Source organism: Mytilus edulis, chromosome 11, assembly GCF_963676685.1.
Source record: "Mytilus edulis chromosome 11, xbMytEdul2.2, whole genome shotgun sequence".
NCBI classification, from domain to species: domain Eukaryota; kingdom Metazoa; phylum Mollusca; class Bivalvia; order Mytilida; family Mytilidae; genus Mytilus; species Mytilus edulis.
The window spans coordinates 70011261-70028902 of record NC_092354.1 but is presented as its reverse complement, the minus strand read 5'-3'; the positions used below and the strand labels follow the sequence as shown (position 1 = coordinate 70028902).

General features: G+C 32.8%; 1 protein-coding gene across 1 annotated transcript; it reads right to left on the bottom strand.

The window, feature by feature from the left end:
• Positions 1-12829: 12829 nt before the first annotated feature.
• Positions 12830-16497, bottom strand: LOC139496164 (uncharacterized). Its single transcript, XM_071284631.1, has 2 exons — positions 15591-16497; positions 12830-15205 (listed from the first exon to the last, which is right to left on the bottom strand). Exons 1-2 carry the CDS (start codon positions 16115-16117, stop codon positions 14662-14664), a joined length of 1071 nt encoding a protein of 356 aa, XP_071140732.1. The 5' UTR covers positions 16118-16497; the 3' UTR covers positions 12830-14661.
• Positions 16498-17642: the final 1145 nt, after the last annotated feature.

Sequence of the window (17642 nt, the reverse complement as noted above, 5' to 3'; positions counted from 1 at the left end):
AGCAATATGAAAACATGCGCTTTTTTCTACTAATTTGTCATTTTTGGTGTATTATTGGTCTACCCGTGTTATAATGGAAGGAGATTTTATAAAATTGAGAATGGAAATGGGGAATGATATTATAATAAAATGTATTTTGTGTCTATAATCAACTTGATAAAAATAGCATATAACCTACAAGTACTTTTGAGGATTACTACTTGACAAAATGGACAACAACAGAAGGAAGTGGCGGATCCAGAGGGGGATGTATAAGGCGTACACCCCATCCCCCCCCCCCTTTTGCTCATTTTTTTTTTAAATGATTAATCATACTAGACTATGTGAACTTTGCAATTTCCTGTGTACTCTATTTTTTTATATTTATGTGACAATTCTTTACTTATAAAGATATTTTTGGCTGGAATTTACTGATTGTCAAAGTAATGTGATCCGCTATGGTAGAGTTGACCAGTGCTTCGAAAAACGTCACTCAGTTGTTTTGAAATTCAAATTACAGTAACACATTGCTAAGTCTGAGGATGACAATCATGACACCTTCAAAGCGACATAGGATTGAGCAAGAACGTATTGACTTCTATTTAACTATTCCATCGAACAGGAAGTAATACTCTATAGACTATAACACTCTCATGAAAAAATTCTGAGGCAATATTATTTACCTACGAGAACATGTTTAACCCCAAATGCCATTGTCATGATTGATTGAATATATAAAAGTGCTGCTTTGCGTTGAAGACTAAACTCCAACCTTTAATAATTTACTTTTATAAATTGTGACTTGGATAGACAGTTGTCTTTGGTACTTACATACATGTATATGAGATCCAGTTATATCTATCTACAAGATTGAGCACACATTTTTTTTGTAATAAATTTAAAAGATAATTATTTCTATAATATCTGATAATATGTATCAGTTATTTGTGATTTTTCATTTGATGTGTACTCTCTGGTAATGTCAGTATCAGCATGATCAGTTGATTGGTTGTGATAGAAAAAATGGGGCACTTTGCAATTGTCATGTGCAGGTACACCACATGTGGATCTTCTTTCCCCTCTCATTTATAAAATTGTGCATGATATCTATCACAGAAACGCACCAGAATTTTGGTAAATGAAACACTTGTCATATTAAATTAAAGTCAGGGGTGGAATTAAGAGGGTTTTTCAGGGGGCCTGGGCCATCCCTTTTGTAGGAAAAATTTGTTTTTTTATAGGGAATCACTGAAGCATGACTGGAGTTGGCCCCTTCTTAGGCAGTCAGTGGGCTCTCGCTTATGAAAGTTTCTGGATCCACCACTAAAAGTTTGAGTATAGTTAGATAAGAATTTATGACATATTATGTTGAAATTTGCACAGATAATGAATGAAAAATAGAGTAAATTAAAAAAATAGGCACTATTATTAAAAGCTTTCCTTGCTTATTCACAAGGACATATAATATCCTCCATGCTATTCCGATCTTAGTTTCTATTCATACATACGTGTAGTCTGGTGCTGTTCCAAGTAGTTTTCTTTTTTCTGTTTCTTGAGAAGTATTTCTTTTACCTGTTCAGTCACTGTAAAGTGTTACAATTCCTATTTAAACGCAACACATAAATAGTGACCAAAAAGGTACAGCTATCACATGAGAGAAGCTAGAAAAAGTAAAATGTATACATTTTAAACATTTTTGTAGGACCATGAAAATGGGGTATATAGATAGATATGCATAAAGAGACCATAGAACAAATAAGCAAACAAATTCAAAGGAGATGTACAAGTACATGTAACATGAATTATTATTATTAAAAAAAAGCCATGGCATGGCCAGAGACCCCAAACTTGACAGCATTTGGTGTTGAACAGGTAAAATGTTTGCATTGACAATAAATATAGCCTTTGTTTCACCCAGGTCGCCTTTCCCTAAATCAGCTATATTAAAGGTAACCACATATTTCTGGGCCGGGTTGAAAAATAAATGAAAATGACTTTGAAAAAAGCTTATAGAAAGACACCAAATTTGGGAGACATCTATTAAAATGTTTGATATAATAAGAAAGTTGACAAGAAATAAGCTTTTTCAGATAATATACAGACTATTGCAGTCAGCCTCCTGAAATGTTTGCTTATACACTTTGCTTTCCTATAATGATTTAAAATCAGTGTGATAGTTTTCATGAAGAACACTGAGCGTATAGGTATTATGACGAGATAAATGTTGTGTTACATGTATCTACCCAAATAAGTAAAATATGAAAATTCTTGCCTCCAAAACCAGTGATTGATCTCCTGATTTATATCTCATCACTCTATGCAGATGCTGTGTGAAAAAAAAATTGACTAAACAGTATGCTTCTATCCATTGAGTTGATTTATTATTAATTATTTTGCTTTGAATACACCTTATTGCTACAATATGAATATGTCCACCATTACAAACTGTAAATGCACATCACAAATATTCCATGTAAAATTTTGATGTTTTAATACAAAATATATGATGCCACAATGGAAAAGTAATTGTTGTACATGTATGACGTTAATGGTTTAAGAACGGACAGATTCGTAGGTCAGGTGGGACAATAAGGGGGAAGGGGGCGACTTCTCCAGTCATGCTTCAGTGATTCCCTAGATAATCAACCAAATAGTAATGTTTGTTACGAAAAAATATACTAAGTGTAAGACCTGATGATGTGAATAAATTGAAATCAGACATATCAAATAAAATATTTAGTGCTTTTGATATATCAATGGGCAATCTGATGAGTTAAGACTTTTTTGACTGATTTTTATAGTTTGTTCTTATGTTGTACTGTTATACATGTACCACTGTCCAAGGATTGGGGGAGGATCAGAATCCCGCTAACATGTTTACCACGCCACATTATTTATGTATGTGTCTGTCCCAAGTCAGCAGCCTACAACTCAGTGGTTGTTGTTTGTTTATGTGTTACATATTTGTTTTCGTTCATTTTTTTATATAAATAAGGCCGTTGGTTTTCTGGTTTGAATTGTTTTACATGTCATATCAGGGCCTTTATAGCTGACTATGTTGTATAGATTTTGATCATCATTGACCTATAGTTGTTCATGTCTGTGTCATTTTGGTCTCTTGTAGACAGTTGTCTCATGGGCAATCATACCACATCTTCTTTTTTTATAATGACTGCTGATCACCACTGTGTTCATACTGGGACTATTATGGTCCAACAACCAGTGGCAGGCCCACCAAATTTCCCCAAAAAGGATTGCATGCCCCCTGGCCACCTTCTAAATCAGTCTCCTGACAGCTACAAAGAATAAATTATCAGGTACGAGTACATCAAAGATCATTAAACTATCTACCCCACATGCAAACATCTATTTGGGAGTTCACTGTATTGCAAGTTTTTTTTGGGGTTCGAAGGATCGTATAAATGATTGCATTGGGGGTCATTGTCAAAATATAGAGCTGTGCATTGTAAAAAGATAAATTATATAATTTGCAACAGCTGACACTATAGTATCATATAGTGCACTGAAACCCTTGCAAATAACAATACAGTGGTGCTTGGTGTAGGCTTCTTTGCACATAAGAAACCATATTGCTCACCTTGTAATTTTTGTATCCTTCTAATAAGTATCGTCGGGTTTGTTTATTTACACCAGAAATCAATGAAGCGATGAATGCTGGAAACGAAATTACATCTTCGGTAAATTCCGTGATTCTAATATTTTCTAATCAATTATATGTCCAAGCAATGAAAAATAAATCGTTATTATTTTTATACATAGAGCAGACGTTTTATGTATTTACTATTTAAAATCTAAGCTTACGAAGAAATCTAACAGAAAAGTATCTCAATGCTCGTCGATCTCAATCATTTAACCGTTTTAATACGCAGTTTAAAGTGTAAATTATACGCATTACTGTTCTATTTTTAGAGAATAGCAATAATGCATAAATGTACAGTTTCTTAACAAAATAGCAACATAATTACAAGATTAAATCACCACATTGTCACATGATTATATAATCTGCACCAAATTGACAGTTTGTCGTGAGTTATCATCATAACTAATCACTATAGCAAATGAACACTTTATCATAATATGTACATATAACTAGTATCATGATTTCAATCCGACCCCACTTACGGACGCGTTGAACATATAATGCATGCCACTCATTAATAGCCAATCAGACGTTAAAAAGACCTTCATTTCCCCAAAAATCATTCCGGAAACATCCGCGAAGCAGTATTTATAACCAATGAAATAACAGAAATATCGTTAACAGATTTACCCGAACCTGACGTTTAGCCTCTGACTAATCATACGGTAAAAACGATACTTACATTACATCTATGTTCTTGTCATCCCTTTATCCGCATTTTTAAAGTCAGAATTTAATGTCCGTATCACAATTATATATATTCACAATATTGCATATTACTTTTACAACTTATACAGGTAAATACTATAGAAAGTCATTGATAAACACACTAGTAACAGTTGGTGTTTCCCTTTAGACCGATCGTTTGGGTGTGTTTGATTACTCAAAATAAGAACGTTTGATATCCATTGAGCCGTTTCTATTATTTTTTGTGTATAAATATTATAATAACAATAGTTGTGATTTATTTAATTATTTTTCATGCCTTCATGCTTATTAGAAAAATACAAATTTATGATGGGGTTTACACAAAATATCCCATGCCCCACATTGTCACTTGACAAACAAAATGTCACCAGATTCCTAAGTTCAAAGACTTATAACTCTACAAAAAGTCAACTGATAAAAATTTTCTTGTAGATATGATCATAAACATATAATGTCCTCATTAACTACAAAGTTTCATCTGTTCCAGTAGTATAATTAGGCCAAAATTCTAATTTCAAAGGGGCATAACTCCTATAAAAAAAAATGAATCGTAATTTCATGTAGATATGAACATCTACATAGTATTTCCTTATTATCTACAAAGTTTCATGAAATTCTGTTGTGCAGTTTCAGAGGACTTGAGATGACAAATTGTTGCAGCAGTATATTTTGGCAAAATTTTAAGCTAAAGGGGCATTACTCCTAGAAAAAAAATGAATCGTAATTTCCTGTCGATATGAACATCTACATAGTATTTCCTTATTATCTACAAAGTTTCATGAAATTCTGTTGTGCGGTTTCAGAGGAGTTGAGATGACAAATTGTTGCAGCAGTATATTTTGGCAAAATTTTAAGCTAAAGGGGCATTACTCCTAGAAAAAAATCGAACCGTAATTTCCTGTCGATCTGCACATTTACATAGTATATCCTTATTAGCTACAAAAATTCATGAAATTCTGTTGTGTGGTTTCAGAGGAGTTGCGATGACAAGAACAGGACTGACGGACGGACGGGTAAAAAAAAACACCCTCCGCAACTTTGTTGGGTGGGGTATAATAATAGTCCAAAACTATAGAAAAATGGACCGAAAACATAAAGAAAAGAAAGAAGGCAAAAAAACTTAAGAATAGAAAATAATGAGGTGCTAAGATAAACCCAGAGGCGGATTTAGGGGGGGCAGGGGGCCCGCCCCCCCCCCCTTTTTGGGGAAAAAATTTGGTTGCTTATATAGGGAATCATTGACGCGTGACTGGAGCGGGCCCCCTCTTAGGTCAGTCAGTGGGCCCCCACTTATGTAAATTTCTGGATCCGCCACTGAAACCCGAAACCATACGCGTACGTTCCAGATACTCATATTGTCCAGAACAATAATTCTAGGAACTCCCTAGAACATTTCAATATTTTGATTGTTGGAATAGACAGAATATAAGATTTGATTTCTGAGACAATCCTTTATGAGGGGGAGGACATGGGGTACCCTTCTCCCTTCTACCATCCCTCTTCTCCTTTCTCCTACCCCGTTCTCCTTTCTCCCATTAGAATAAAACATCTCCTTTTGAGATATTTTTTCTTGAAATATTAGATTATTTTTTAAAAGGAGAGATATTTTATTTTTTCTCCTTTCTCCAACTTTTTCTCCTTTCTCCCAGCCTTCCTCTCCTTTCTCCTACCCCCTTTCTCCCTGTCTCCCTTACCCCTGTCCTCCCCCTCCTTTATATTATTTTGAATTTGTATGATGAATTTTTGAATAATGATGATGAAACTCAAGTGTCCTAGTTATAAACATCATAAAACTTTGGCTTGGAAAATACGTCCAGTACAGTCACTAAAAATAAAATAAACATATTGTCGAGAAATAATAAAATATTAATGTGTAAGTAAATTATTATTATTATTATCTACTAAAAGTTTGCTGTACTGAAACATTCCATTGTTTTCATGATATTGAGAATGGAAACGGGGAATGTGTCAAAGAGACAACAACCCGACCATAGAGAAGTTTTCGCTCGATCGGACATACACTGCATTATCCTGAAAAAATATCTGCATGACTTTCTTTCAAAATAATTATTTAAGGATATAAGACATGCTTACGAGGAAGAATATAACTGTGTCCTCATATAACTGAAATCGGATAGTAAATTATGTAATCATAAACTCTTGTTACAACATTTGTGGCCGCTCAAACACATTTTACCAGGACTTTTTTTATAGATATCTTCCTCACGTTTGAACGAATTATTTTTCTCTTCCCGATCAAGTAACAAAAAGTATAGTTAACCAGTGTAACTGGAAAATTTCCGCTTACATGGCAAAACCGTATATATGCGTCAGGCTTAACCTTACTATAATATCACAAGACATGCAAATCAACGCTTTAATTTGATATATGGACAATTATAAATTAATTGATGTATCCAAGTATGCCTGACGTCATGTTCTAGGAAATTAGATTGTATTTGTTACTTATTATTTACGGAGGAAAAACAAGGATATCGTATTTACAGATGTTTTCTCAAGACTTAAATAGACTGGAATCTGTAATAATATATTGACCAAAATACCACCGGTAAATCGTGATCAACTGAAAAATCAATCGCTTTCAACAATAACAATCAAAGTACTGAAGTACTGAACATCGTTCATCCAAATGCAAAATTCAGTACTGGCCAGACTAAAATTGGATGATCATTTTTGTTTGTTTACAAAAACAATTCACAATCTATTATGAGTTTATACCATAATATTTACTTTGTTTATTTTATTAATCACCAGAATCCCCAAATGATAAAACACTGAATGACTTTGTGTACTAGCTGTAAGTAACACAAAGGGTCCACATATGCAACAGGATACACAGGATACACGTACCCTTTTAGAGCACGTGATATCAACCATGGGTTTTGATTAGTGTTTGAGTTCATGGGTCATTTTTTGTAGAGTTTTGCATACTGATGGTTGTCTTTTTGTCATTTTTATTATTTGTTATGACTCTGTCAACCTTTCTTTCGATTAGGAGTTTCGATTCTCTCTTTTTTTCATTGCTTATTAGACAGGGAATAACTGTTTTATTATCTTCAATTTACAACTTTAAACTAGAATTCTGGCATTCGAAAATGATATTCTAGAACAAGAATGTGTCCTCAGTACACGAATGCCCCACTCGCACTATCATTTTCTATGTTCAGTGGACCGTGAAATTGGGGTAAAATCTCTAATTTGGCAATAAAATTAGAAAGATCATATCATAGGGAACATGTGTACCAAGTTTGAAGTCGATTGGACTTCAACTTCATCAAAAACTACCTCGACCAAAAACTTTAACCTGAAGCGGGACAGACGGACGAACGGACGAACGAACGAACGAACGGACGGACGGACGCACAGACCAGAAAACATAATGCCCCTCTACTATCGTAGGTGGGGCATAAAAACGATGAATATGATTGCTAGGTTATAATTCTTTACTTTTTGTGTACACTTCATACGACATACCTAGCCTATTGTAAATACTATGTCAATTTCACAATGATGCATGTATATCCATTTATGATACACTTAAGTGGAACCCCTGGTACCCAAGAAAGTTGAAATTAAATGAAAAGGTGAAAGTTATTTTAATTTAATATTAAAAGGATAAAACACATCTTTTTCAGAGGTTATTGGTGTGAAACTGGTCACCTTTATTGCAAACTTTCGCATACCCCCCTATTATTACTTTTAATCTGTTTTTGAGTAACAAAAATTTCCGGTTCCAGTTTTTTCACATTAATAACCACTTAAAAGTTGTGTTTAGTGCTATATTACAGAAACTATTGGAACATTATACATGTAGTTAACTTGTTTAAACAAGATTCCTTTTAAAGTCAGCAGGGTTAATACCATTACAACATAAACTCTGAGTGAGCTTTTTAACCGACATAAACGATTATGAACTTGGCATATTGTTTGAGCACCTAACTATAATTGTTAAACACTATATTCGGGCCTCTGGATATGTTTATGTGTTTTTGTTAGTTGAATGCTGTCTTTTTATATAAATAACCCATATTAATTAAGTGAATGACAAATCATAAATGAAAAAGGTTTTTACTACATTCTTTTCTTTGCATCAAAAGGAAAATTAATCCAAGAGAGATTTATATAAATTTATTATGCATTAAAAAATTTTATTCCCAATTGTCACTTGAAAGGAATAAATATTTAAAAAATCGTAATAAATTCCATTGAGAAAAAAAAACTAATTACACTGAATTTTAAGCTATTTCGATATGTTTACTCCTAAAATTGACAATAATTGTTTGGAATAACGCCTCTGAATCTTTGAAAAATTCTGGAGAAGAATACATTTGAGCTGTGCAGTATATTTGATGTAGTAAATGCATATCTTAAAGGTGTGTATTGTAGAGGTTATTGGACAGTAAGAACAAAGACATATTGTTTATGTCATGCTTCAAAATTAAAATCAATTGATTTTGGTACAGGCCCGAAATGTGGTGGGTTTTAAGAGTGTGCACTAAGCTCCCTCTGTACCTTTGTGACAATTTACTGTAAATGTAAAAACAGTAGAAAATTTTCACTGTCCAGTTGCTAGCGACATGAACTAGTTTACGGAAATAAAAATACCATCTAATTTGGAAAGGACCAAAATTATCTCGCAACTAAAGGAGATCATTAACAATAAGTCATTTGAAAAACTATTTTACTCGTGTGTTGTGCCTATACTAGATTATGCATCCGGAGTTTGGGGGATCCGAGAGTTTCAAGCCACAGAGAACATCCAGAACCGATCTATACGTTACTTTTTAGGAGTTCATCGTTTTGCCCCACTTCTTGGTATTTATGGGGATATCGGATGGATCCCGTGCCACTACAGACATTGTGCTAATATTGTGCGTCTCTGGAATAGACTTGTTCAATTTGATGACAATCGCATTACAAAACTAGCTTTCAATCACGACTATGAAAAATGTAGAAATAATTGGTGTTCTGACTTCAAAGACATACTCATGAAACTTGGTATAGCGGACTATTTTGAGCGCAAGGACGTTATATGTATGACTTTGTTCGGATTCCTTTTAGACTAGATACGGGTAGATATAGCGGCGAACAACCAAATGAACGCTTATGTAAGTTTTGTAACAGCAATTCCATGGAGGATGAGTGTCACTTTATTCTCCACTGCTCCTTATATAATGACTTGGGGGAATCTACTTTTAATGATATATTTTCTGGCAATGAACTACTAAATATGACAAACGATGAAAAAAATATCCTTTTGATGACAAACTATCCTAGAAAGCTGGCTAATTATACAGTGAAAGCGTTTTGGCATAGACGTGAAGTGTTATATACATGAACAGTTTGATAAACAGTCTATTGCAATTCCAGTTGACAGTATTGCTTGTATTTGACAGTAATATGAAAATGTAAAAAGGTTACTTCATGGTCAATCTGAATATTTCCAGTTTCTTTATTATAAATATTAATTTATTATGCATTCACCTTGACATTTACTAAATCGATCTTCTAATAACTTCAATTTTTTTGTATATAAGTTTGAATTTTCAATATTAATTAATTATGCATTCACCTTGACATTTACTAAATCGATCTTCTAATAACTTCATTTTTTTTTTTGTATATAAGTTTGAATTTTTCAATATTAATTAATTATGCATTCAACTTGACATTTACTAAATCGATCTTCTAATAACTTCATTTTTTTTTTTTTTTATATAAGTTTGAATTTTTCATTATTAATTACTTATTTTGAAATTTAGCCTAATCTTACTTTTCATTAATTTGTTTGAAATCCGTGATAAAAGAATTACGTGAAAGTGACTTATAGACCCAATGGGTCGGGTGTATTTTATTGTGTATGTAATATGTTTATACTTTACTGAAATGTAATTACACATGTCACTATAATAAACATTTACTTACTTACTTACTTACTTGCAGTATATTTCTAATGTTCAGCCTACGTTATTTTTTTCTCTCTCCCTTTCAATACGAAATAATCAAACTGTTTAGTTATGTAGTACGATGAAAGTTGACGTGTAAATCAAAGTCTGAAATCAGCAATTAAATAATAAGTCTATAAATCATGTCTCAGTAATTGCAGTTTCATTTTAATTTATTTGAAAATCTCACAGTTACATTAAATATACAACAAGAGTAGTACGTTAAATTAATAGTATAATACATAACAACAAAATGACATAATAATGCAATGCATGTACACCAATACAATAGAGCAACACAATTTATTGCATAGCAATATAATATTTCCCACAGAAAGTAACCAAAAGTTAGCGTGCAATAAATTCCAATATTGCACTAGTGCAATAAATCTTCAAAATTCAAGACGTCATCAACGACAAAATCTTAGTTTAAAGCAATTTTTACTTTCAAATATTATATTGCTATACAAAAAAGGGTTATTACATGAATATTGGGGAATATTGTCACTCGTAGAACATATATTGAACTCGCAAGCTCGTGCAATATAAAATTCTACTCGGGACAATATTCCACATTTTTCCATGCAATAACCCTATAATATACACATGTAAATATTAAAATAAATAGTAAAATAATTATAACATTAATCTCGGACTATAATCCAAGCGTAAATAGAGATTTACTCATCCGTTTCAAACCAAAACACCATTATAGCCGTAAATGCTGGATAACGCTCGGTATAACATACGAAAATAACGGCCCAGCTAGGACATATAAAAATTCCAAAAAAAGCTATATTTTAATGTATTATTTCTTAAATGACGAATATTGATGCAAGTGTACATCAAAACTTAAAGTACCAGAAGAATTAAAAAAATTAGGGAATACGTTAGCTTCCGGTGAACTATTATCCCTAATGAAAATACTCATTGAAACTAAAGGGAAATATCTATTTGATTCGTATTTGATTTTATATACATTCTGAGTGATATAAAAACAACAACAAAAAATACATATAGCCGTGGTAGCACTATTTTTGCTTTTATTTTTACAAATTGGATAAGACAAAAGTAATTTAAAAACAAAACTTTGAAAACTTCTCTTAACAGATTTAAACATACACATACAACATTTTAGTTCAATTTCACATCATGATATAAGAAAGATCATGGTGGTCATACACCTAACAAAGTCTATCCGGATAATTTTACGATGAAATCCACTCATAACGATGCGCAAGGCCGTCTTAAACGTGCAGTGATGTGAGTTTTTTTTAGCCTTGATGAAAGCTTCATTTTTTTCCTCTGCATGTAATGATTATGAGACACCCCATGTTTTTTAATAGACATTTAGGAGATTTGATCAATTGGATAAAACAATCTATTTATCCAAAGTCAATGCTAATTTGCGTGATAAACAAATAGACAAACTATGATATACAGATAAGCAAATTAGTCTATACAAATTGGTATTGACATATTGTATTAAAGTGTCACATAATTCTATAATTTTATACACATGTTGCGTTCATGTAGTATATATCGTACAGTAAAAATCGGCTCAAAACAATATAATCCAATATTTCACAAGACTAAACGCATCAAGTTTGTGCGTTTAACTGTTGAAAAGTAACTTTCTTTGAGTGGATTATTTAAATATTTTGTAAAAAAAAATGATTTCTGATATGAAAACAAATTGTTTTAAACAGTGATAAACGGCATTTTCGTCCACTGCAATCATTCAAATGATTGACCTGTCACATGATCATAATGTTTGAAATTGAAAATCGATGGATACAGATACATGTACCATACAAGGACTGACTTACAGATTGATCATATCGATATCATTTATTAAGAGTTGTTTTTTTATACCCCACCTACGATAGTAGAGGGGCATTATGTTTTCTGGTCTGTGCGTCCGTTCGTCCGTTCGTCCGTTCGTTCGTCCGTCCGTCTGTCCCGCTTCAGGTTAAAGTTTTTGGTCAAGGTAGTTTTTGATGAAGTTGAAGTCCAATCAACTTCAAACTTAGTACATATGTTCCCTATGATATGATCTTTCTAATTTTAATGCCAAATTGGTGTTTTTATCCCAATGTCACGGTCCACTGAACATAGAAAATGAAAGTGCGAGTGGGGCATTCGTGTACTGAGGACACATTTTTGTTAAGACTATGCACTTGGAATGGTCGTTTCTAAGAAAAAACATCGTAATTTTTATTTAAAAAAAAACTTTTACTTACATGCAACATACAAATAATGAGATGATTGGGACAGAGGGTACCCTTCTCCCTTCTCCCATCCCTCTGCTCCTTTCTCCTACCCCCGTTCCCCTTTCACCCATTAGAATAAAACATCTCCTTTTGAGATATTTTTTCTTAAACTATTAGATCATTTTTTAAAAGGAGAGATATTTCATTTTTTCTCCTTTCTCCGACCCCCTTTCTCCTTTCTCTCACTCCTTTCTCCTTTCTCCTACCCCCTTTCTCCCTTTCTCCCTGTCTCCCTTACCCCTGTCCTCCCCCTCAATGATGAATCAACTATTCATCAACATTCCAATGATGAGGAGACAACCGTGTGACCTTTAATAAGTGCTTTTTAATACTTAAATAAACAAATAACGACTTTTCTATATACATAGTTAAGAATTAGAAGAAGTGGCATGATTTCTAATGAGAGAACTACATGAATCCATAAAAAAATACAAAATTAAGATGAAGTGGACGTGAGCAATAATGGACATCCGTGCGACCTTTTATAAGTGTTTTTAATACTTATATAAACGATTAACGACTTTTCAGCTACATATATTATCATGTGAATTAGAAGACGTGGCATGATAGCCAATAAGAGAATTATCAATGACCAGGGACCAAGTAACGTAGATGTAAGCAACTATAGGTTACCCCGCATCGGTAATTGTGACTTACTGACATGCGTAACACGACGGGTGCCACTTGTGGAACAAGATGTGCTTCCCTTTCAAGAGATCACGAGACCTCCGCATTTTGGTGGGGTTCAGTCTTATTTTTTACTGGAGAGTTGCTATCTTTCACCTCTCTTTTATCGAATTGCCAATGTAAAAAATGAATAAATGCAATACCGTATAGTGAGCTATACATGGCTCCGATATATAAAAAATCTAAAACTATAGATAAAACCCCGACCTGATGCATGTACAACACAGTACAGTGAAACCTGTTGTAAGAGACCACTTAAGGGAGAGCAAGAAAGTGGTATATTAAGACAGGTGGTTTTTTAATACAGGTTAAATTTATATGAAACGTACTACTACAGAGGGATCTAAAACTGATGGTCTTTTAACACAGGTGTTTGCTTAATACAAGTGGTCTCGAAAGCAGGTTTAACTGTATATGAAAAGCATATATATTAGTGTATAGATTGAGTATACATAATAGATTATAATGAGCCAAAGGGCGTAATAAAAAGCGAACAAAAAATATTAGAGAAAAAAAGACAAAACAAATGAAGAATAGACTAATGAAGTGTTAAAATTTTGAATGAAGAATAATAGCCAAAATATATAAAGCATACATGTATAGTGAAGTGGAGCTCTTCTCTAAATCCGTATCTACTTTCTAAACTATATCAAACAAATAAAATACAAATGGGACTATATTATAAAAAGTGTTATGTTCCACCGGAAATTAATTTGTCATGGTTTATGTCTGTGACAAACATTTGTAGCTACAGGGATTTTCAGACAGTTATTATTACTCTTTATTTCTTATAACAAGGACATTGTAATTTGTCATGGTTTATGTCTTTGACAAACAATTGAAGATACAGGGATTTGCAGACAGTTATTATTACTCTTTATTTCTTATAACAAGGACATTGTAATTTGTCATGGTTTATGTCTGTGACAAACAATTGAAGATACAGGGATTTGCAGACACATATTACTCTTTATTTCTTATAACAAGGACATTTTAATTTGTCATGATTTACATCTGTGACAAACAATTGTAGCTACAGGGATTTGCAGACATAAATTACTCTTTGCTTCTCATGACAAGGAAATTGAATACACAGAAAAACAAAGTTCATAATATACAGATACGAATAGGAAAGAACGAAAAGGAAAATGGGAAATACATTGATCTAACCTTTTTGTTTATTATCTTAACTAGTGTGCACAGTTTCTATACTCTTTAAATTTTGTTTCTGCGTTCTTCTTTGCCTGTATTTTCCCGATTAATACTGAGCAATATAGTTTCTTATTATGTTTTTTTAGAAACTGATATGTACATCTCAATAAGGAGTGAGTATCGTCCCCAATTTCATTCCATAAAGTATTTAATGTTTCCTTTTGTATGTTGGCACTCAACTGACATTTGTTGTTTGGTTACTTTTCAATACTACAAAACTGACATGCGTGTGCACCTCTTCTTTCAAATTTATGCGCATCAAGTTGTCAGGTGTTAATGGTTTATTTCGTTCAGCATATTTTGTTTTACTCCTCATATTGTCCGCAGTCGTCGTGTGGTTTGAGACGGAATTTGACTTTAGTCTGTTGATTATATAAATTATTCCGCTGAAAAACCCACTGAGATTTGTCATCATGACAACCGCTACGAATAATTCAAACGGGACGTTTGAAATCAGCTGCCAAGTTCCATAGATAATAACAGGTGTCCATTGAATTATATAAACCACGACAAACAAACACATGGCCTTCGCAGATTTAAGCGTTGCACTTCTAGCATATCCTTGATTGCCAAGATGAACTCTAAGGACCTCGGCCTCCTTATAAATTCGCCTCCATGTTAAAACATAAAATACAGAAAGCGCTAGCAAGACCACACTAGTTAATCCTGTACTAAGAACGATGTTGGCTATTATCCCTTTGACAGAATCAAACACACATCTGAATAGAAAATAGAAAATACTTTTAATTTGATTAGTCGATTGATTGATTTTTGTTGTATAACTTTAAGTGGCAAATATTTTATGCATGTTCAGGACGTTTGTATTCGTTTTTAATTTTGCAAATTTGCACGATAAAAAAAACTCACGATGTTTAACATAAACAGTTGTATAACAGGATGTGGTTACCCTTCCGAAGCATCTGAGTTTTGAAATTTATATATAATAGGAAGTTCAAAATAAAAAAATAATAAATGTATGACATTTGTGTAGCAGTATATTATATATACTTCACAATATGATTGATATCTATGCATAAATAATGCTATGTATAAGTAAAAAAAAAACATTTCATTATTTCACTATTAGTAATAAAATATACTTACAGAAAGCCACCTGGACCTAATACTCCTAAAGCCCAAATAAGAACCACTATCATGAAAGGAATCACGAAAACAAAAACCAGCAATTTCCAATCATTTCGCCCGAAATCAAAATTCTTCCTAAAATAAACTGATAACATGGCATTGAAGGCAGACGATAGTGAAAGATTCATCTCAGATATACAGATGTTTACTATGATAAAGGCATAAAATGAGCATAATCCATGAGGTCGGACATGGTCCTGGGTGAACAGCATCTGTCCATGGTCCAAACTATGAACAAAACCAAAAACAGTATCGAAAATGCATCTATATATCAAAAATCGTTCATGTTTTTGCCATGTCATGAATGTTTTTTTTGCTTTTGATTTGAATAAGGATATAATCACTGATAACGCAGTGCTGAACGATATCCCCAAGCAGACGAGAGCAGTCACGTGGATCACGTAAAAACACGTGTGACCGGCACCAAACACAGGAATATCGTATCCACTTTCAGCTGAAGTAATATTTGTATGAGTGCACGCCATTTTCGTACCTTTTAAACAAAATACCGAAGTTTTAGCAAGTGTTTCGTCCTAGCTGATAGTAAAATTAAATGTCAACGTTGATAACGTCATGTATAATTTACGCACTATTTTTCGGCAAAAACTTCAATGCAAATGCCAAAAAAACAACAAATGTGGCTTTTAAAATTTCCTCAGACTGATCACAGTATGACTAAATAGTATATAGTCTCTTGCAACTGGCTACCGAATGTTTTTAATATATGTTTGATTATCACGTATTGTCTCATGGTGACTTTGCGTTGAATTTGCGTAGCAATATAGACAATGTCACTAGAAGTATGATGTAAAAGACAACAATAAAGTTCGTGACATGCTTCCTTCATTATATATATTTTGTTGAATTCAGATATGTCATATCATGCATCAGACAATAGAATTTAACACCCAGATGTTTTAATATACAAAACATTAGCAATAGTCACGTGAATATTGATAATAAGGCGGTTTATAAAGAACGTGATGTGCTGTTTTCCAATAATCTTGTTGTTTAGTACACTATACTAAACCATTACGTGTTATTACAAATATCCACCGCTTGATTGCTTCATAACTTTTAATGAACGTAAACAGAAAGGCACACATTATTTATTGTCATTGTACATGTAATTTGGAAGTAGTTGATTATTATAAACTAATAAATAAAGTATTAATTGATTATTTTTTTCATATTGATTGATTTGTATTGTTTTTTGTCAGTGCTGTCACCTGTTGATTATGTGACAAATATTGTGTTTTGTTTTAATTAACGGCCATGCAAGCCAGTAACATGGAATCTGAGTACAGTGAGTAAAGTGGGCGGTCTCGTAGTTAAGTGGGCGGTACCATAGAAGTAATCCTATCATAAAAGTGTATCCAGATCGGTTACTGTATAATGATAAGACTTTAAATATTTTATTCGAATCTAATACAGCTTATAAAATATACATTTTAACAATAAACGTTCAAACATTAATCAAATATTATTAATAATCATTTATCCAATATTCACAATATTATACATAAGCTGTTTCTGGCAAAACTTTTAGGAATTTTGGTCCTCAATGCTCTTCAACTTCGTACTTTATTTTGGCTTTTTAACTTTTTTGGATTCGAGCATCACTGATGATTCTTTTGTTGACGAAACGCGCGTCTGGCGTATATTATACTAAATTTAGTCTTGGTATCTATGATGAGCTTATTTTCATGTTTGGAGGATATTTTGAAAATTAAGGAATAAAACTATTTATTACGGATATTTTCAGTATTCAACAAAAAGTTACATAATATTATGTACTTCTTTCATATCGTGAACTATCAACAACTGTATTAGTTTAATAATTGATGGTTTTAGCCAATATATTTTTGCTTTCTTGATTTCTCGATTTCTCGATTTCCCGATTTCTCGATTTCTCGATTTCTCGATTTCTCGATTTCACTTTCTCGATTTCTCGATTTCCCAATTTCCCGATTTCCCGATTTCTCGATTTCTCGATTTCTCGATTTCGCT

Coding starts and splice junctions, on each gene's coding strand:
- LOC139496164 (XM_071284631.1), bottom strand. CDS start 16,117: ATGGCGTGCACTCATACAAATATTACTTCAGCTGAAAGTGGATACGAT. Junction 15,206..15,590: donor TTAGGTCCAGGTGGCTTTCT/GTAAGTATATTT, acceptor TTTTCTATTCAG/ATGTGTGTTTGATTCTGTCA.